General features: G+C 29.7%; 2 protein-coding genes and 1 long non-coding RNA gene across 3 annotated transcripts; all 3 read left to right on the top strand.

Moving 5' to 3' along the window:
* The first annotated feature begins 9,004 nt into the window (after window positions 1-9,004).
* LOC105631488 (inorganic pyrophosphatase 2) lies at window positions 9,005-10,766 on the top strand. Its single transcript, XM_012213620.4, has 4 exons — window positions 9,005-9,219; window positions 9,348-9,469; window positions 9,569-9,770; window positions 10,166-10,766. The coding sequence occupies exons 1-4, from the start codon at window positions 9,082-9,084 to the stop codon at window positions 10,529-10,531; spliced, it is 828 nt and encodes a 275-aa protein (XP_012069010.3). The 5' UTR covers window positions 9,005-9,081; the 3' UTR covers window positions 10,532-10,766.
* Window positions 10,767-13,449: 2,683 nt separating this feature from the next.
* Window positions 13,450-16,259, top strand: LOC110009222 (uncharacterized). Its single transcript, XR_005177628.2, has 2 exons — window positions 13,450-14,115; window positions 15,875-16,259. It is a non-coding gene; the product is annotated as an uncharacterized LOC110009222 (long non-coding RNA).
* Window positions 16,260-19,944: 3,685 nt separating this feature from the next.
* On the top strand, window positions 19,945-21,795 carry LOC105631487 (inorganic pyrophosphatase 1-like). The gene is given in 4 exon segments (NM_001319921.1): window positions 19,945-20,140; window positions 20,303-20,424; window positions 20,539-20,740; window positions 21,162-21,795. Coding segments are annotated over 4 exon segments (831 nt in total). The 5' UTR covers window positions 19,945-20,002; the 3' UTR covers window positions 21,531-21,795.
* Window positions 21,796-22,759: the final 964 nt, after the last annotated feature.

The raw sequence follows: 22,759 nt of genomic DNA on the forward strand, positions 1-22,759 counted from the left end.
CTTTTTTTTTTTTTTACTTTTTTCTAAAAATGGAATAAGTTGATTTTTAAACTTAAAGTTTATATCCTCAATTTATCCAAATGTTAAGTTTGGATCAAATGAGATGTTCAATGAAAATGTAATAATCAAATTGAGCATTTATCCAAAACTTATAAACAATTGTAATAATTTACTAAATTCATGAGATTTTTCTTTTTTATATCATAAATATTTAAATAAGTCAAGACTTTTTATATTATGGTATAAATTTTATGAGATCTACTAACTAAATTCATTTGCATTTATAGATTTTCATTTTGTTTTGTTTCTAAAGGACATCACAGGAGAACACTTCCCCCCTAACACGTGGAAAAATATAATTGCCATTTAGTTTTGGAAGTTAGACAAGAAGAATGTCTTATTAAACTATAACTCATGTTTTAATTAGGTGAATAAAATTTAGGTTATGACAAGCTTTGTATTAATTAGCAAACTAAAAAATCACAAGCTGCATTGGCAAACTAGCATTGCCCTTAATGAATGGGAAGAAAGGACAATGGGTTTGATGTCACACGATGAAATCTAGAAATAGAATTAAGTGAACTAGTAGACTTAATGTCCCTTTTTTTCTCCTATTGAAATTGATGTTTCTTTCTAAAAATTTAAAAATAATATAATATTAAAATGCATTAATTGTTTTTGTTGTGTTGTAATATACTATAATTATCTTTCTTTTTTTTTTCCCCTTCTAGCATTGTTTTTTGTTGTCTATTTATCCTTTAATTTTTGTTGTCTATTTATCCTTCTAGCATTTTTTTTTTCTTCACTTCCTTTACATGGATATTGAAAATTCAATAAACACAAAATCAAATTGGAGCGAAATATTTAAAAATAAAACTAAAATTACTAAAAAAAATCAATTTAATTTAGTTTTTGATTAACCGAGCCATTTGATTGCCCCTAAGGATTAGGGAAGTGTTGAGAATCTGGGCCTATGTGCACATTAATTAATCAAATTCAATTATTAATTCATTTAATATTTGGATTTTTAATGAGTTGAACTTACGTTTAATACAAAACGACTTGAATCATTTTATTTGGTTCACCTTTCTTATTATTTGTCTTTCACTTAACGTGTATTTATCCAACGTAGAAGTATCCACATACTTCAACACTCTCCCTTACCACTTGACAAGCATATAATGACCCAATACGGGCCCATCAAAGTACAACCCATATGGAAACTTTCCTCATGCAGATTCGAGTCTCAAACTCAGATAACATATTAAAAAATTTGAGTCTCATGAGTAAATTAATTAAATTCAATTAGTATTTTGGCTTATAATGAGTTAGATTTACTTTTAATACAAAATAATCTGATCGGTTACGGTTCACCTTCTTATTATATGAATTTTATTTAATGTGTATTTATCCAATTTGCACACTTCAACAGGAAGTAACCATATAGAAGAGATTTATGAAGTCTAATAATGGATTTTGAATAGAAAAAGGAAGGAGAATGTTTAGATTAGAGTGTTTTGCTTTAGTAAGTTGAGATAAAATGGGGTCTACTTGTGGATGGCTTGTCAAGAAAAGGCAATGGGTCCCATCTCATACTTAGGAAGTTAGTGGACCCAACCATAAATAGGTGATCTATTGCCACTACATACAGTGGTGATTTCTCAGTTAAGACTTTTTGTCAAAGTAAGCAAAAGGGTTAGCTTGCTTCTCTCTCTACATGTCTTTCCACTTTTTGTATGGGTCCCATTTCCTACACCAAGACCAGGCCTACTCAAACCCTAACCCATCATAGGCCCAGGGTTACTATTTTTATAAGATCCTAGCAATAATAGGCCCAATGTTACTAAATCAAACCCAATCTTAAGCTCACATCAACCGATTGTTGTTGGCCCAAATAAATGCCTTGTTACCACTTCCATAGCCTATATATTTTATAGGTCATTTCTAAATCGGAAAAGTAATTTATTTTAGATTTTTCAGCACTGATTTTTTTTTTTATATAGTAAGAATATTTTTTGAGATAATACAATAATAATATTACTTTATGTAATGGAATATAATTTCGTTTCATTATGATTTACTAAATATAATTAATAGAGTTTTACAATATTATTAACCCAATAAAAAAAATTAAGATTTAATTATCTGGGCCTTTTATCATGCCAATTACTATTAACTACACGTGTCAATAAATTTTGGAGAAGTGGGTATTGCTTCATTTTGTTGAATCTCAAAGGCTTTGATTGGATCTTTGCCCTACCTACTCTTGACTTATGTTTAAAAAATTAACTGCATAAAGAAACCTATAAGCTTATAGATTTGCAGACATGGCAGGAGCATTCCAAGCAAATATGGCAAACTCAACTTGGTTTCATTTTATCTTAACATAGAAATATTTAAAAGGGATGAAGCTATAATTGCCAAACATTGGACCACTAAATTATAAATTCAATTATCTCAACCTTTTTTATTTTGTGAAAATTCATTAAAAGTAATATTTATAATTTGTATTTCATGACACTCCAAGCAAGTGGTAACTTTAAGAAACAAATGGTTTGTAGCTAAAGATTTAATTTTTATATTTGATATGGTGATGTTTTTATTTAGGATTAAAGGAAGAAGGTTCGAACTTAGATCTATCTACTGAACTGTGTTTTGATATGTTAGCCTCAAACAATTGTTTAAAGAAATATAAGGTATATTTGATAAGCAAGCGGTTCTAAAAGGTTTGTTTTAATTGCAAAAATACATTTCAAAGGGTAGATTTAATCATATACCAAACAAGAAAGGTTGTACACTTTTAATTTCAACAATGTTTAGATAAAAAAGCTATTAAATTTGTCAAAAGAATTGGAAACCTAAACTTGAAATTGACTTATATTGGACCTTAGCGACCCAATGATTGGTGACTTTGGATAATGGTTTTAGCACCTTCAACAGACAACATCATTAGTTAGTTAAATCTTTTATCAAGTATAGCCCAACTGGGGGCCTAAGCCCAGAGTCTCAATCCTTCGTCTACAAATCTAGGGTAGCAAACTAACTAATTAATTGATTAGCGCAAATTCAAATAAGGTTTAGGTCATGGACTTGATTCTCGCAATGTAAATTTTTCAGATTAGCTATGGACTTGGATACTTCGTGCAAGTATAAAAAATAAACTATCTCTCTATATTATTTTATTTATATTTTATTATGTTGAATTATTTTTTAAGGAAATTAATCATTATTGGTAAATAATAAAAAATTATGAATTAAAAAATGAATATTTATAACGAGAAGTAACTCTTGCAATGCACGTTTTTAAATATCAATAGGCGTACGTGTTTTCTGAAACATAAATACTATAAGCAACTAATTCACTCTCATAATAAGATAACTTTTACTCATAAATATTAGAAAATTAAAATATTAATTGGATATATATAAAATATAAAATATTCTTAATTGAGTTAATCTTCCTGACTAAGTTAATATTCATCCTTTGTATAATAATAAAAAAAAAACTAAGAACTTTTCATGTCAAAAAAAAAAAAAAACTAAGAAATTTTATTAAGAAATTTTATTAATTAATGTGAGAAGTTAAAATATATAGTAATTAGACATAAAATATTAAGATTGTTTATTAGATTAATACTTTTAGTTAATCTAATATTTATATTTTTTTAGTTTTAAATTAAAACTTTACTATTTATCCTTCATTAGTATAATAAAAAAAATGAAGTTTTATCTATCTTAATATTTTCCTTTCCTCTCAATATATATATATATATATATATATATATCAAATAAAGAAATCATTAGAACAAACCGAACATTTTGCCTTGGGAGGCAAAGCCTCCACCAGGCATGGCCGGCAGCCACCGTCGACCTGCGACTGGGTTGGGCTGAGAATTAGCTCCTCTTATTACAACGGGTGCCTACCATGTGAGCTACGAGACACCGAGCATGAGTTACTTTACTGTTGATAAAAGACAATAAAATGGGTTCATCACAAAATAAAGCAGAAGAGGCGGAACTTCTTTTTTTCTTTTTGGCTTTTAAAAGAATTAAAAATTGAAAAACGTAAGAATTAAAGACAATTTATATCATAGTGTTTTAAATATTTTTATCATTTTAAAAAATGTACCTTCACAATATATACTTTTAGATTAAACTCGCTTAAACCAAATGTTTGAATTCTTTACAAATCAAATCAAAGCAATAAAAACATAAGTTTTTCAAATATCATTCTTCGTACGGATTCGTTCTTACTCAACTATGGAGCTCAAGGAATCATGAGTACCTCAACTTCTAACTAAGATTCGAGGACGAATCTTTTTGAGGAAAAGGGGAATGATACGGATTCGTTACCACTCAACCATAGAGCTCAAGGAAACATGGAAAACAACAAAGGAGATCCGTTGGTGCTTCCTAATGGACAAATTACAAGAAGTTATACAAAGAGATATGGGCAGCCATGTCCTTATATGTTTAAGACCAAGTTACATAAGAACTTCATGATCTTGCTTTCAACAAGTGTTCTTACATTGTTGGAGACATATGTCAATAGTGTAGCATGCCCTGGCCGTAATAGAGCCTAACTTTGGCATAATAAGTTAGCCCATTTGTGTTAGTTTTGAGGAGTAATGTTGTTAATGGATTGGGTCACCAATAAATTGGGCCACCCTTTTATTTTTATCCTTAGTTGGTTTGGATTAATTATTCTTTATCCTTAGTTTGTTTGGATTAGTTAATCGTTATATTTAGTCGGTTTGGATTAATTATTCCTTATCCTTAATTTGTTAAGGTTAGTTATTCTAAATCCTTTAGGATCAGGCTTTTTAAATTTTGTATAAATAGCTTTATTATGTTGTTAAACAAATCATTCAATGAATTAATAAATCTTCAGATTTGTTCATGTTTTTAGCGTGTTCTTTGATTAGAGTGATCGTGAGATTGCTTTCCTCTAATTGCATCAAGAATTAAGGTAAACTTATCAATTAACTTGTGACGTTTATCTTATTCTTTTTTACTCTATTATTGATGTTCTTGCTTCCTTAAATTTTGGGTGCCATAGAAGGGGAGTTTGATTTGATCTTTGAACTGTTTCAATCTTGTTATAGAGTTCTTGAATTAATTTTCATAGGGTTCCGAGTCGATTCTCACTTTATTTTTTTCTTTTTTCTTTAATATACGGTAAAAACTATCGTAATTTAATAAAATCTATTTTTCATTTATTCGATATATATATGATTTACCGTTATTGAATTTATATTGTTGATGTGACTAAGATAGAGAAAGAAAATAGAGTAGATAGTGCCAACAGGATACCCCATGCATGTCAATTCCAGCACTGTGAATCATGTATTCCTTATCTTGCTTTTTTTCTCACATGCTCAATAATTCTCCCTCGTGGGACATGGCACAAGCTTCCGTTGCACTTTGTCGTTTGTAGTCCATTATCCATGGGATCAAACATCTTTTTTTTTTTTTTTTTTTTTTTTTTTTGACATTCATGGGGTCAAACATCTCCTCTCGTTTCAAAACTTTTTTTCTCCTGCTTATTGCAAATTTTTTTTTTTTTTTTTAAAGATCCTACTAACTAAGAACGAAATCTTATCTCTTTTTTGCTACTGGTCGGAATTTAAACTTGAAATATCTAAAGTTTTCAAATTTAATATCTGCCCAAATTCTAGATAAGGCTGTACTGAATTAAATCGATGAAATCAAAATCTATATCAAGTTGGTTCAGTTAATTTTTAAACAAATTCGACTTATATTTTATAACTGAACGAAAAACCGAAATACAAAATTATCTAACATTATAAAAGCAAATCAAATCCATCATTTTAAATAACTAAACAGAAAAAAAAAAGATTTTATTCAATTTTTTTATTCTAATCTCTTTTTCCTCGCCGTCTTACAAAAAAAAATATCCATTTATATTCATGCACCAAAGATAACCTCACCTTGGAAAATTCTTATTTACCATATATATAGTAAATAAGAATTTTATGTAGATATATAGTAATAGAGAAACTCAATGTCGGAAACCTCTCATATCATACTTTCCTGATAATGGAAAGATGAACAACCACCGCAAATAATTGAACAAATCCCCGATCAACTGAGCTTTAATCAGGTACACAGATTTGCTGGTTTGCGGAATCCAACCCAAATCCACACCACTGATCCTCTGAGTTGGCTCTCTAAGGACCGACAATCATCAATCAGAACCTCACCCCACATCAAAATAATCTTTTGAAATTTTAGTGGAAAAAAAAAATAATAATAACGTTTTAGCTCTAATCAAGTAGAAATATCTTTTGGCTTCCAACATCATTTGTATTGATTCGACGTTTCTGCCGAAAATCATCAGTTAAAATCATTTGTAGCTTGAATATGTCGTAACAAAAAATAAGTACTATTAAAAAGATTGCATCAATTTAGCAAAAAAGTTTTTAAAAATTTATTTTGAAAAATTATCATAAAACCAAAAGTAAATTGAGAGTTTTGAAAGTTTCAAACCTTATGAAAACCATTAATTATTCCGGTTTCAAAAAATAAAGAACTTAAATATAGGATTTTCAATTACAGTGTGAAGAGAATTGTTGACCATAATCTGACGTCAGTTTTGATCGGTATAATTTTAATTCAAATTTGGTTTGAAATTGAATTATTAGATATTATTTTTTAAAAAAATTTAATATATTGGAATTTCATTAAAAATTTTAAATCAATACAAATAATGTATGGAAGACATGACCCTCTCTTCAATATCAGACATAAAATAAAACTATTATAAGTAAAATAAATTATTGGCTGATCTAATAAGAAATTCCAATGATATTTAGAATGTGAACTTGAAAAAATTAAAAGATCTTTAAAGTGGCCAGTTAGACGAACTCCCTGAATCTTCTGTATATAGCCTAATATCTATGAACTAATTACTTATGATGAAGATAGAGGATTTGAACTACCAAATTCAATAGAGACACAGATCATATTACCATAAACGCTTTCTAATCCACACGCACAATTTGTTAGTTACAAAATAATTTCCTTGCATTTTCTTGATTTATCTCTTCCATATGTTATTTTGGATTAAAATAATGGAAAATTTATAATAATATCCTTATACTTTATAAAAAAATTATATTCTTTAAATTTTGAGTTCTTTACACCATATTTTTCTTCTGTCCAATAATATTTTTACTATTTTAGAATATAAGTCAAAAATAAAATTAACGGTCTAAGGAGAGATAAAACTTTTTTATACCCTTTGCCTCTTCATCTTCTTCTTCCTCTTCCGGTCTCTCTTCCTTTCTCTCATAATCTAATTACCAAATAAATATTTTTTTTTGAATGTAAAATAAATAGTTCAATAGTGCTAAAAATTTAAACAGAATGAATGGCTTTACCGAATAATAAAGGTATATGGTAATAATAATTTAAAACTTTTTTTTTTTCATAAATAGAGAAAATACATTTTATCGAAAGGTGCTTTTATTGAAGCTATTGATGAAAAAATAATTAGAAAAAACAAGAATAAATTTATGGATAAAGAGACAAAGAACAGGGGAGAAAAATCGAAGGAAAACTAACAAACAACCTGGTAGAAATTCTCCCAACATTTCAAAAACAAGGCCAATGAACTATCACGTGTCCGATCTATCTTTTCAGACCACTGGGATTTCGCCGCGTTTATTCAACAAACCAACAGCAGAAACCAATGCTTCTTGTCCCTTTTTTCATTGGGTGGGGTCAAGAGTACCATGCCATTTTTGTTGTTTCTCTCTGTCTTAGCGCAAACGAGATTTGAGTTTTGGAGAGTGAGTTGAGTCCCACCGTATTATTAACATTATACTAACAGGATCAATCTTATATGTTTATAAATTTCAAGCTCCAGAAATGCTTGTATTCGAGTGCTTATACGTGATTCTACAGTGATTTAGAATGAGGTGTTTAGCCGGAACGTAAGATTTAAATAATCTTTCTTTTTTTGAACTAATTTTTAGAGAGCAACAGATGTCGTCGGATCAATGTCATTAACCGTGGATGCCTTATATATATATTATTGTCCGACAAAATTAGGTTAAAACGAACCGTTTTACTATAAAAATAGAAAGCAGACATATATATAGTGTACTTGACTACTTGCCTAATATATACTATATTATTGTCTAAAAAACATTAGGTTAAAACTAATATAAATATAAAAAGCAGACATATGGACAAGAATGAGAATTTTGATCGGTGGCCAGTCACATGGCCCTCGGCATTGTTGGCCACCATGTGTGTCTCTCACTTAAATTACCAATTATAGTTTCTTTTGACACTTCAGCGACCAATATGAATTGGTTATAATAATAAAGAAGGTTTGAGTTCAACGGATAGAATTTTGAAAATATTAATTAAGATTTGTTGGCGCAATGTGGATGTATTATTAGATAATTGGGTGTTTAAATCATTTAAAAATTATAATTAATTATATCTGATTAATAAGTCTGTAAAGTCTCTCACTTCTAATCTTGTAGATATAATTTATTTATACAATCTACTTTAACTAATTTATACCAGTATTAAGTAGACTTTAAATAGTATTTGAAATGTATGTGAATTTATGAGTTCAATTAAATAGTTAAATTTCATTGAAAACCACTATTTATTCAACGGCTAAATTTCATTGGCCTATTGACTAAGATCAAGTCATCAGATCGAATGGCTACAAACATTCAGGGTGTAAAGACAGTAACTAGGAAAGTGAACCTATGTTCGGGTAGACCGGAACGCGGAAACTTGAAAATGCGAAATTGTGTAAATTCGAAAACGAGATGTAAAACGAGATTTTGAAACAAGAAGTTCTTATACCGCCAACGTTATTTGAATATAGCCTCCAACTTTATCGGAGAAACATATTCTCGTCAGTCGTCACGTAATATTCCATTGGCATATCCATCTTTTAACCCGGCTATGCCCAACCCATCTTCTTACCTCTATAAATACCTCCCATTCCTCCGTGTCAAAATTCATACACAACACAACAGTTTCTTCTTTCTTTCTTTCAGACTTTTTGCAGAAAGTTTTAACTTTTTAGCAATGGCAGGAATCGTTGTGATTTTTGATTTTGATTTTACTATTGTTGATGTTGAAAGCGATAATTGGATTGTTGATGGACTAGGTTTTACTGATTTGTTCAATCAACTCCTCCCCACCATGCCTTGGAACTCTCTCATGGTTAGTATCAAGAATTGTTCTTTTTCTTTCTTTTTAATTACTGTTCATTTCTGGTTTCTCTGTTTAAATATCCAATCAATTAATAGTACACTCCAGTTCCTTATTTTGTTCAAGCTTGGAAATTACAGGGTAGGATGATGAAGGAGATTCATTCACATGGAAAAACCACTGAAGACATTGCTGAAGTCTTGAAACGTATTCCGGTTATTCCCAGGGTTGTTCCCGCCATGGAGGCCGCCCACGCTCTAGGGTACAATAAGTCTGCCTGCCTTTACTTTTTTTTTTTTTTTTTTTTCAGTTTAAAATAATTTTCTTGCATGTTGATAATTAATTAATTAATGAATTTCAGGTGTGAGTTGAGGATTCTTAGTGATGCAAATACGTTCACCATTGAGACAGTCTTGAAGCATCTTGGAGTAAGGGATTATTTCTCCGAAATTAACACAAATCCAGGATTTGTGGATGAAGAAGGGAGATTAAGGATTTCTCCTTATCATGATTTTACTAAATCTCCCCATGGCTGCCCCCGTTGCCCACCAAACATGTGCAAGGTATATACTTTATTTTATAATTATTAGAATTTATCAGATTCTTTTAAGATAATATTATTTATATGGTCAAGGTATGGACACACGGAAGCCCTGTTTGTAAGATATCTGTCAAACAGATTCTAAAATATGAATCCATCCATGAACCGAACGAATCAAAATAGAGATTTTAGCTTAAATGAATTTGGCAATACATATATCTGGTTGCTGTCAAATTGTGTACTTTTATGACAAAAGTTCTATTTATATATTCAGATACTTCTGCATTTTAGCACTGATTTAATCTTAACTTTGCATTTAAAAAAAGAAAAGAAAAAGAAAATTTCGTAACTTGGATTTTTTTTTTTTTTGGTGAAAAAGAAAAGAAAATCCTAATTTTGTGTTTTTGTGTGAAATAGAGTCCTATACTGGAAAGAATCCAAGCTTCAATATCAAGAGAAGGAAAGAGAATAATCTATATTGGAGATGGAAGTGGAGATTATTGTCCAAGTTTGAAGCTCAGAGAGTCAGATTATCTGATGCCAAGGAAGAATTATCCAATGTGGGATTTAATTTGCAAAAATCCAAAGCTTGTAAAGGCAGAACTTCGTGAATGGTCTGATGGGGAAGAGCTCGAACATAATTTGATTCATCTTATTAATGAAATTTCTGCGGAAGAGAGTAATGGAAACTCTGCACAGTTATCCTCAGCTGATTGCAAGTTGCATAATATATCAATTGCTGTCCATGAAACCTTCCCTGAACCTCTCTTTGTTCCTCATTAATGGTATCAATTGTTGTCTACCATATCAACTATTTTTATTTTTTTAAGCTTTCTTGGTTTAACAAGAAGCATGTACCTTTGTAATGCTATTTCTGATCAAGCATTGATTCGAGAAAATAATCTATGTACCTAGTTTGATTTCACCTGTAAATCTATGGTTTAGGCATAAAGTTTCGATGTTAGATAGGTAAGCAAAGGTTCTGAATTAATAAATGTAGGTTAGTTTTTTGAGTGGATGTCAGTATCAATTCAGATTCCACTCCGTCCAAACTCCTCAAGAATGGATTTTTTTTTTTCCTCTTACCTCTCATTTAACGGTTATACGACAGACTAATCCCTTTTAGACTGAAGAGTAATTACATTTAAAGTCCTTTCCAAAAGTCAACTGTATGACTTGATCTGCAATCAACAAGATGGAATTAGTGCATTTAACTACTAGATCTTTTACTATTCTAAAAGCAATGATAGTTTAAATAATTGATCTCTTGATGTTTTGGGTTGCCTTAATAGACGGGTTATCCTAAATATACTTTACTGTGTTGATTGATGGGATTGAGTTTGAATTCTGCTGCAATTGGGATGTTATAAAATATAACCATAATAATATTTGTGTAAAGAAAAAATAGCCATGGCAGTGGGCGTCACACGTGAGCTGAATCTGTTGGCTATATCTGCTGTGGAAATAACTAGAAATTGCTAGTTATTAAACTTTTACATCACATATGGCTGCTTCTTGGCCTTGCAGTTCTGAAAAGTCAACAAAGATCTTTGCCATCCCATGTTTCAAACTTGTATATGTGCCACTCCAGAAACTTCATTTCATCTTCTTTTGGCAGGTGAATGAATTTGGACACTTTTTTGGTTGAATTTGATTATAATGGCAATGTACAATAATTCTCTTATAAAAAATTATAATTCTTAGAACTTTTATTATTGATTATTTCCTTATAATTTATATAGTTGAATCTTTGATATACATCAAGTGAATTTAAAATTTATACAAAATTTTAGATTTTGGAATATATTCGTTAAATGAAATATTAGGTACATTTATCATTTTCTTTTTTCAAGGTTATCCCATTAATAAGTGTTGTATTCAATTATATATAATCTTAGACCCACCTTAACTTCGGTCATCATCAAGTGGGTAAAAACAGAAAATTAAGAGTTAGATAGTAAATCAGGGTCGAACTGATTTTTTTTTAAAAGATAATTATATACTATATAAAATAATTCAAACTTAATAATTTTATTTACAAATAATTTTTATGGATTATAAAAATAAATTGAAAGTAATAAAAAATTATTAAAATAAAATATTATAATAATTACACTTCTCTATAATAATAGTTTTAGCAAAAATTGGAAATAAATATTATGTTATACTAAACAAAGTAAATAGTCAAAAATTTTTAAATATCCGATTTCGGTTACGGTTTAGAACTTGAAACCGTTGACCAAGGTTTGATTTCAGTTTTAACTGGTTCGGTGGTTTGAAACCAAACCGATCAATTTTAAATGTGAGCTAAATCTGAATTAGAAAATTGATCATTTTACGATTCGATCGATTATATAATGTGCACATGAATCTTCATATTCGGAGAGTGATTTTGAAATAAAATACTTCCGTATAATAGCAGTGATTTGATGGTTTTTGGAGCTTATTTTTACTAATTTCATTAGTAGGTATCTTATATTTGCACTATATCAACTTTATAAAAATAAGTAATATTCTATATTACTATAAATAATTTAATATTCTTGCTATTGTTCCTAACTATGCTATTCTATTTTCTTGAGAGTTGGAACCCATTTATAAAGTGAATGCTTTTTAATAGGATATAAATCCTAATGAATAATTATAAAAGCTATTGTACTGCAACTTTTTAGAGAAGCTAGAATAATTCTCCATCAGCTTGAGAGGACTAAGTTTAAAAAAAAGCTTAGACAAACTATAATTATTCTTCAGGAATTAGGAAAGGAATATCTTCAATATCTAATGGTTTTGAGTAGCCTAACTTACACAAAGGATTAATCCAATAACATTTCATTTTGCAGAAAGAAAACAAATTGTCTAAGCTAGTTTTGATTGTTTCTTTTTCTCCTTTTCACCAAATAGGGTAGGCTTTTTCTGATTCTAGTTGAGAAGCAAAATGACTGAAATTTCAAGCAAGGAAAATGCTAATGAAACCCAAACTATTCCTCTAAACGTAAACCAACCAGCTTAAATGCTAGTTACAGCACAGCAGATTAAAACCACCACAGATATCCAGTCTGTTCTGCTATCAGTGAAACATTAATAAAAAAAAAAAAAAAAAATATATATATATATATATATATATATATATATAATTGATGTAAAATGTGATTAAGGAAAAGTAAGAATTTACGGAGGAAAAAGGAATTGAAAAGGCAAGAAAAATCCAAAGAAAAAGTAGAAAGAAACCAACAGAAAACAACGAAAAGTGTTGAAATGATCGTGAACTTTAGCAAAGACGAGAGATAATATATCACGTTATCCTGCACCAAGTGTAATATACTTTTCAACCAATTAGCAGCATTTTAGCTGCACACTACAATCTCATGGCCACGTAAATTCAACAAAGCAACAGAAGAAGACAATGCTTCTTCTCCCTTTTTTTCTTGGGTGGAGTATACTATATATGTCTATGGTGTCATTTTTTTGTTTTTTTCGGTAACCAAGAAGCAGAAAAAGAAACTATAACAGATCAGATGTAAGCACTTCAGTTACGTATAATAACTAATGAGAAAAGAAAAGAAAATAGTGAAAGAGAAAGTAGTGGTAGAATAATACTAGAAACTAGGTTAAAGTATTTTGCTTTTCTTTAATGGAAGATGTGTGGTGAGGTGCATGAAGACATATTAAAAGATCCTTCGGTAAAAATTAAACAGAAAGAATGCATCAATTGCATCATAAGCCACGCTCAAAAATCTATAAGCAAGCCATCACAATGTGTGTGATATAAGGGCAAACAACAAAACATGGGACTCACTAGCTACCAATCACTACAAAAAAATCGCCGATTTGCGACCGCCTAAAATCGGTTGCAATTTTGTGACCGAATTGCGACCTATAGACAAACAGTCGCTAATTGTAGCGCTAAAAATTCTCGTGAGTTTGTTTTTCAGTTTGCGACTAGTGTACTATAGATTTGCGACCGATTTGCGACAATGTTTTTTCCGTCGCAAAATTGCACGCTTCAAAATTAGGAATAAGTTCTGAGACCGATTTGCGACTGATTTGCGACCGATTTTTTACGACCGACAGGTTGAGTCGCAAATCGGTCGCAATTTTATTGCGAAGTAAAACGACGTCGCTGAGTTAAAAAATTGCGACCGATATTAATGACATTTGCAACCGATCAGTCAGTCGCAAATTTTAGGGCTTTAAACGCCAGACACCCTCCTTCTTCTTTCTTCTTTCTTTCTTCTCCTCCTCCTCTCCTCTCCTCCATTCGCAGCGCCGCTCCAGTCCTTCTTGACGCCGTTCCAGCCCGCCTGACGCCGCCATCTCTGCTCCATTGCAACTCCGGTCACTCCATTGCTATTTGGACACAAGTTGAGGTAAGTCTTGCAATTTTTTTTTCGATTTTTTTTAGGGCACTAAATTAGGGGCGAATTATTAAATATCTACCACTGCCCATATAATTTTTTAGGGCAAAATATTAGAGCGCCCAACTGCACGCCATGTTTTAGAGATGCCCAGTTGAATTGAACAAAAATACCTCAACAAAACCCTTTCATCTCTTCTCTTCGTTGTATTATCCTATCCTCTTCTCAGATTCAGCTGCATTCATCGGGTGAAGATTCACAAGTGATTACAATTTGATTTAATTTTTTCATTATTAAAAGTTGATTGACATCTCCTTGTTAATCATTCTGTAATTGTTATTTTTTATCTTTGTTTTTTTTATTTTTAATTATCATGCCTTATTTGATTGAGACACTCTTATTCATCTTTCTCTTTACACGTTAAGGAGACCATAAATGGTACATAGGCAAACTGTTTGTTGTGATTTTTTTTATTTGGAAAATCTGGTTTGGAAAATAGTAACTTATTTTCGTTAAATGATTATGAAGTTTTAACCAAATAACAGTCTGTTTTCGTTAAATCAAAGTGTGTTTTAATGTTTTTCAATTCATTAATATAGAAGAGGACAATTGGAATGGAGCAACCACCTGTTGTGCATCCTAGTGCGATCTCCATGTCCTATTATTTGTGAATATTATTTTGCAAATTTTGTAGTATCATATATTGACCAATGAGAGTGGATATAAGTGAATATTAAAGTAGTTTTTGTAGGCTAAGTGCTATATTCTGGTCATACATTCAAAGACCATATCAATTATATTAGATGATTCAAAAAGCTTATTATGTATGATACATGTTTGAAGTAATAGTTTAGGACCTGAAAGATTTAGCTACAAGTGAAATTGCATGCAATTAGCACAAGAAATATGAATAAACTAAATAATTATTAGGGTCTAATTAGGGGCTAATTATACTCAGTACTGAAGAATTCTTCTATCCCCTATTTCTACCTTTTGATAAATATAAACAAAAGGATTAATTTTTATATGCAGATGATATTGGATCACAAATAAATCAAGTGAGAAAAATAAGACGTTAAATAATAAGAATAACAGTGAATGGTAATGACATGATATAATCAACATACAGTTTAGAATAGGAAAATATGTTATATTCAAATTAAAATTATTTGTAATTTACCAATGGCAGCAGATAAGGAGTTACAAAATAGAAAAAGATAGATTTGATGGACAAATTTAAAGTCAGTTTGTATAATGTGTCAATTTGCTTATACTTTGAAGTTGAAGTTGTAACTCTTTCCAATTAAAGTTGAACTATTTCCTAATCAATGGACCATTTATTCAAGTTTGTAGTTACTATTTTAGGATACAAAGATTAAAATTATGTTTACCATTAAACATGTAGCTCCAAGGTTGAAGTACTTTTCATTTTATTGTTATCTTCCCAATATGAGGTCTACTTATTGCTTTTTAGTTTCAAGCATTTGATATTTTACACTTGTTACAAGAGCTAATAATAAATCATACCATTTACACTTGTTACATTTTGTATATATTGGGTTGTCTCTCTTGCTAATTATATGTTGGCAAAGGTAATGTGTACCGTGCTATCATCCAAGTATTTGTCAGAGTCATGAATAAGGTAATGCAACCTAAACTCATTGTAATGAAGGGATGAATCACAGTAGTATAGTTATCATATGTTAATGATAAATTTCTGTTATCCAAAATTATGACCGTTTAATGTCGCAATATAATTGTTGTTTGACAGTATGTGGAGCAGTTGTGGAAATTATTTTCGAGAAAAAATGATATTGCAATTGGGAACGTTGCGGAACTAGTGAATCCCTTCGGATACCAAGTTCTGCAGTACCCAGCAACAGTGAGCGGTGCAGTGAGCCATAGATGATTGGCATGTTGAAGAGCCAGGTAAAGGATATTGTCCAAAAAAAAAAAAAGCAAATTGAAAGAGAAGATGAAAGTAACATCGGGTGACAATTTTTTTAAAAGAGGGGCCATGTTACCCTAATTTATAGGCTACAATATAAGGAGTTGGAATATGGTGCTGCAAAGCACTGTATTTGCAACTGTTATTAATGTAGAAGTGGAACATATTTTTCTGGGTGGCTATAATATATGTTGAATAAGTTCACTGATTTTAGTTTTTTTTTTTTTTTTTTTTGTATGGAGTTTAGTTGGTTTTGATATTGGTGTTCTTTTTAGTTTTTCATTTGTTTTGTGACATTTTGTTACATTTTTATATTGTTTTTGAATTGCGTTTGTGATATATATATATATGTCAATTTTCACAGGTGCGAAAAAATTATGGTTTTATAATAATATTTATTTTTTTAAAATTTTTTCAATATTGCGACCAATTTGCGACCGATTAGCAACCAAAAATAAAAATTTTAAATTTACAATTTGCGACCGACTTGCGACAGAATTTTCTGCGACCAATTTGCAACCGCTTTTTGCAACTGAAAACACAACCAAAATTTGCGACCGATTTTTTTCAATTTTGAGACCGATTTATTGGTCGCTAATTTGCGACTGACGAAAAAATCGGTTACAAAATATTTTGCGACGAACATATTTGCGACCGACAAATATCGGTCGCTAATTGAATTTAGCGACCGATTTTTTGGCATTGGTCGGTCGCAAAATGCCTTTTTTTTTTTGTAGTGAATGAACTTAATATTATATTTTTTGACACGTTGTAAATTGTAAAAAAAAAAAAAAACTCTGGAATTCTAACATTTTGCACTTAAAAAAAATACATGCTATAAATTATTACTTCAATACTTAAATATTTTTCTTAAAGATAATCTTAGTGCTCCACCGTCTAAAAAGAAATAAATCTACATTGAAAAATGGAGGAATATTTCTTCTCTTTCTCACTCTTACGTGTTCTTTTCGTTCATAAATATAAATCGTTTAAAATTATCACACAATAATTAAATAAATAATTAATTCTTCAAAACTATGGAGATAGTTAAATAAGCATAAAATTGAAAATATTTTATTAATTACTCTTAAATATTTTTAAAACAATTTATATTTGTGAAAAAAAAAACTATTTATATTTATGCACGTTAAGAGGATAAAAGATTGCAAATTGTAGAGAATTTTTTAAGAGGATAAAATGCAGCAAATTTTAGAGAATTTGGTAGATTGCCACTAAGTACAAAAGTACAACTTCACTTATTACTTATTTTTTAGAATTCGTATATCTAAACTAATTTCATGATTTTATATTTCTGATCATATACTGGAAAAAATGATAAAATAAGAAAATTTTTTATTAATTTAATCTATGAATGAGGTTATAAACCCGATTTAAACAAGTACAACCCATATATATATTTTTTTATTTCTATTATCAATACAACTTTCAATTAAACAGGACATTATATTTTCCTTATATAACAAAAGTAACTTATTCTTAATTTCCAAAGGAAAAAAAATATAGTCCTAATTAAGTACAATTGATTTATCAATTTAACCTTTTAAAAATATTATTATCATTTATCATTTACTAATTATATTATTGTGGATATTATTATCTTTTATAACTTTTGAGCAATTTACTCTCTAAAAAGTTTATTCACGTAAGAAATATATAAAGTAACTTTCTTAAAAGTGTATATTTTTGAAAGTGAATTTTCTTAAAAATAGACCATCTTAAACTAATTAAATTAATTTTTGATCGAATAACTAAGTTTGTGTTCGGCAGATACTTTTTAAGTAGTTTTTAAAAGTTACGATATTGTTTTGTAAAAAGTTAACTCATGTAACGTTTAACTTTTAACATTTCGTGAAAAACTACTTTACCAAAACACTTAATTTTACAGAACATATGCTAAATAATATACTTTTGCTTGTAATTTTGATTCTAATGAAGGTTCAACTTCGAAATTAAAAATGGCTGCTGATGCTTTTTATTAATTAGTTGATAACAATAAATTAAACATGCAATGTAGAAGTTACGTATAAGATTTTGTAACATTTATTTATTTATATATTACATTACGATTAGGAGATATTATTAAAAAGACACAAGTTGAAGCTGAGAACCTTATAATTACAAATATTAAACTCAAAAAACAAAAAATAATGACAAGCTCAAAGCCCACCAAAGGCCATGGGAGACCTGTCCTTAAAATCAATTGCCACAATTTCAAATCGTTGCCTATACAAAAGAATCTGATACGACACTTGTCCTTGCTTACCCAATTTTCTATATTATATTTATAATTGGTTTAGGAAAATTAAAATCAAATTTGAAGAAGCAACAATGTCTTGACACACCTTACTTGGCTACAAAAAAAAAATAATAAAATCTAACATAATTATTTTATTGAAAATATTAATGATTTTAAATTTTAAGACCTTGATTGATATAATTTTTATAATTTAATTCAATGCTTGATGTGAAATTTGAATTAAAGTTTTATAATTTATAAATAAATTTTATAATTAATTTAAATTCGTTTATATCCTATTAATAATTTGAGAAACGAAATCTCAGTAATATTTTCTTGTATTAACTTGATAACATAAAAGAAAAAAAAAATATTACTAGAAAACTTAAAATGGGTGGGTGCAATGTGAGCACGCTCCATTTGGGAAGTTGGTTTCAAAGATTTAGCTTAGCTTAGCTTAGCAGCCACACGAGGCACAAAAAAAAGATTCCAAGATCACCGACAAGGACTCTTCTCGGTATATTCTCTTCTGATAACAATGCCTTAGAAAATGCGGTACAAGTGTGTTTCAAAGGTGGCCAACTGAATTTCGTATCCCTAGAATATTCCCTTATTCCCGCGTTTATGTTTTTTCCAGAAATCCATGAAATTTATATGCTACAAATATAATAAATGTGTAATAGAATTATAATGTAATTATATTTATAAATATAAATTATTACTAATAACGTTGGTGGTTCTCTTTAAAAAAAAATAATGTGTTGGTGGTGAGAGTTACATATATCCCTAGTCCATTGGGCGAGGATTAAGCGGGTGTTCGGTAACAGTTTGTAAATAATTTTTAGTGTTTTAACAACGCTATGTTTATAGTGTTCTGTAATATATGTTTAGCGTTTTAATAACGCTATTTTTATAGTGTTTTGTAACATAGGATTTGGACCCTTAGTTTTTAGAGATTAATGTAGCGTTTTATAAAAGGTTAATTTTGAAATATTTATTATATTAAAACAGCTAACAGATATCAAAACAACTAATTTTACCGAATAGATACTAAATCTTGTTCGTATTCAGTTAGTCTATTGACAAAAAAAAAAAAAAAAAAAAATCTAAATGAGTATTTGCTTTATTTATAAATATCGAACTCTTAACTTTATTTTAAGAGAAATAATTTCAAACCACCCATTTTAATAGTACTAGTTAATGTTTTAAATAGTTAATCCGATTCTAATTAGGATTTGAATTTTAATTTTAGAGGCCATTATATAATTAGCAGCGACCAAAATTTCATGGGAAAAATCACTATTTATTCAACAACAGCTAAGATCAGAAAAAATTAGGTTTGATCAACATCCTTTTGACATTAGGTCAACATCAATGTAATTGAATCGAACGGCTAAGAACAGACAGGATTCAATATTAGGGTTGAGGATACCATATTAGATAGGTGACCCAAATTAACGGACTGCTGCTTCCTACTTTACCAGAGAAGAATCATTTTCACGTAATATTCCAATGGCATCTAGGAATCGATTTGTTGAGTTGTAACTATTATTCTTCACGAACACACATGCGTAACACAGGCTATTTGCCATCTTTTTACCCATATAAATACCCTCCTTCCTCTGTTTCTAAATCCACACAAGTCAAAAACTTCTTTCTTTCAGATTCTTCGCAGAAATCTTAATTTACTAGAAATGGCGGGAATTGTTGTGATTTTTGATTTTGATAAGACTATTATTGACGTTGATAGCGACAATTGGGTCATTGATGAACTGGGTTTTACTGATTTGTTCAATCAACTCCTCCCCACCATGCCTTGGAACTCTCTCATGGTTAGTATCAAGAATGTTCTTTTTCTTTCTTTCTTTCTTTCTTCTCTTTTTAAACATTTATTGTTTTTGTTTTCTTTTCTTTAGTAACTTTTGTTGGGTTAATTTCGTTTCAACTCCTCGTTTTCATTTGTAATAAAACTATTTTCTTTATGGAAATTGCAGGATAAGATGATGAAGGAGCTTCATTCACAAGGAAAAACCATTGAAGACATTGTTCAAGTCTTGAAACGTGTTCCTATTCATCCCAGGATTGTTCCTGCTATTAAGTCGGCTCATGCTCTAGGGTACAATAAGTCTACCTCTCTTAAATTTTTCTTCTTTTTTTTTTTTTTTTTGGTTTAAAATAATTTTCTTGCACTTTCATTAATGAATTAAAGTAATTAATTAATTAATTTCAGGTGTGAGTTAAGGATTGTTAGTGATGCAAATATGTTCTTCATTGAGACAATCTTGGAACATCTTGGAGTAAGGGATTGTTTCTCAGAAATTAACACAAATCCAGGATATGTTGATGAAGAAGGGAGATTAAGAATTTTCCCTTACCATGATTTTACTCAATCTTCTCATGGTTGCAGCCGTTGCCCACCAAACATGTGCAAGGTATATACTTTATTTTATATTATAAGAGTTTATCTAAGATAATATTATTTAGAAATTGGTTATGGTCATGCAAAACCTGGATACACGTAAGCCAACCCTTGTTTATAAGGGTCAAACAGAGTATTATTGTAAAAAAAAAAAAAAAATCATGAAATTATAGTATTAGTTACCTGGGTCCAGAATGTTTGGAACCTATATTTGATTTAATCTTATTTTAGATTATGTTCTTGACAATATTTCTGTCATGTTCTTTTGTGACCCACCAATATTATCACCAAATATTTCTATAAAATATTGACAACTGATCGAAATATATAAAAAATTTGTATTTTAGCATGAATTAATCTTGGGATTTCAGTTTTTAAGTTTTGTTTTGTAATAAGAAAAGGAAATTCTAAATTTGTGGTTGTGTGTGAAACAGGCTCTCATACTTGAAAGAATCCAAACTTCAATAGCAAAGGAAGGAAACAAGAAAATAGTCTATCTTGGAGATGGAATTGGAGATTATTGCCCGAGTTTGAAGCTTACAGAGTCAGATTATCTGATGCCAAGAAAGAATTTTCCAGTGTGGGATTTGATTTGCAGAAATCCAATGCTTATAAAGGCAGAAATCCATGAATGGAGTGATGGGGAAGAGCTTGAACATATTTTGCTTCAAATTATTAATAAAATTTCAATGGAAGAAAGTAATGGAATCTCTGCTCAGTTATTCTCAGCTGATTGCAAGTTGCAGAATATATCAATTGCTGGCCATGAAACCTTGCCTAAAGCTCTCTCAGTTCCTCATTAGTGATATCAACCTCTAATAACCCAATTATGGGAAGATGCCATGTCTATCAAGTTAACTGTGATTTTATCTTTTAAGCTTTCTTGGTTAAACAAGAAACATGTAGCTCTGTAATGTTACTTCTGATCAAGAATTGATCCAAGAACTGATCAAGAATTGATCCAAGAAATGATCAATACACCAAATTTTAGTTTCACTTGTAAATTTTGATTGTACTGTTAGTTTATCTCTTGTTTGGAATAAATGAATTGTACAAAATTTTGTAAAATTTATTTATAGTCCGAATTTTCTGTGTTTGATTTAAAAAAAAAAAAAGAAAAATGAAGATTTAAAAATTTTAAAAATTGAATTATACAGATTTAATATAACTAGATCAAATTCCTAATAATCCTTCTAATTTTTAAATTGAATCCACGTTTTAAATTCATTTATCAAATAAATTCTTAAAGATATAGTTCAAATTAAGTAACAACAAAAAATTATGCTATAGGGATAAAAATTCCGAGATAAGGAAAAGCTATGAACTTATAAATATAAGTTCAAAGTAATATCAAAATCAATTTAGACAATAAGCTGAGGTTTGGGCAGTATATGAAGGCATTAAATTGGCCAAGAGTTTAAAGATTGTTAAATTGCTAATTGATTGTGGTAATAGGCTGGTAATAGATTGGATTAATTCAGATGATTTGCCTACTAAAAGTTGTAAAGGGGTTGGTGAAGAATTTATTACATTGAAGTGGTTTCCATGTATATAATAAAGAATCTAATTTCAACATTTGATTGGTTGTCATGTTCTATCTCATCCTCCTTTTGATTTAGATCATGATTGTGCTTTCTTCCCTGATTGGTTGTCATCTTCTCATAATGGTTTTGTTTAGTTCTTTTTGAGCTTGTGCTCCCTTATTGTAGTAAAAAAAAAATCAATTTAGAGATCCAAAGTCCTCAAGAATGGAATTTTTTTTTTTTTTTGATAAATATAATATTAGGTGGACATGATCATAGGAAAAGTAAGATTTCGAATAGAGAGTACTACATGCACGAGACTCCTGACATTACAAGCGTTTCTAGAGAGTGATCTTTGTGTAGCATAATCTAGCCTCTTCATACTCTCCCAAATTCTATTTTTAATACAAGTTCTAGTAGTGCAGGAATGCCTAGAAATTTCCATCATGAAAGAGCGCCTCTTTGGCCTTGCAGTTTTGAAAAGTCTAGAAAACTGTTAGCGTTCGTTC

The sequence above is a fragment of the Jatropha curcas genome, chromosome 1, assembly GCF_041381405.1.
Source record: "Jatropha curcas cultivar XTBG-Jc1 chromosome 1, XTBG_Jcur_1.0, whole genome shotgun sequence".
NCBI lineage: Eukaryota > Viridiplantae > Streptophyta > Magnoliopsida > Malpighiales > Euphorbiaceae > Jatropha > Jatropha curcas.

Excerpts from the sequence above, each read along its gene's own strand:
- LOC105631488 (XM_012213620.4), top strand. The coding sequence starts at position 9,082 with ATGGCAGGAATCGTTGTGATTTTTGATTTTGATTTTACTATTGTTGAT. Across the intron at positions 9,470-9,568 it reads GAGGCCGCCCACGCTCTAGG|GTGTGAGTTGAGGATTCTTA; the intron begins GTACAATAAGTC and ends AATGAATTTCAG. Across the intron at positions 9,771-10,165 it reads GCCCACCAAACATGTGCAAG|AGTCCTATACTGGAAAGAAT; the intron begins GTATATACTTTA and ends TGTGTGAAATAG.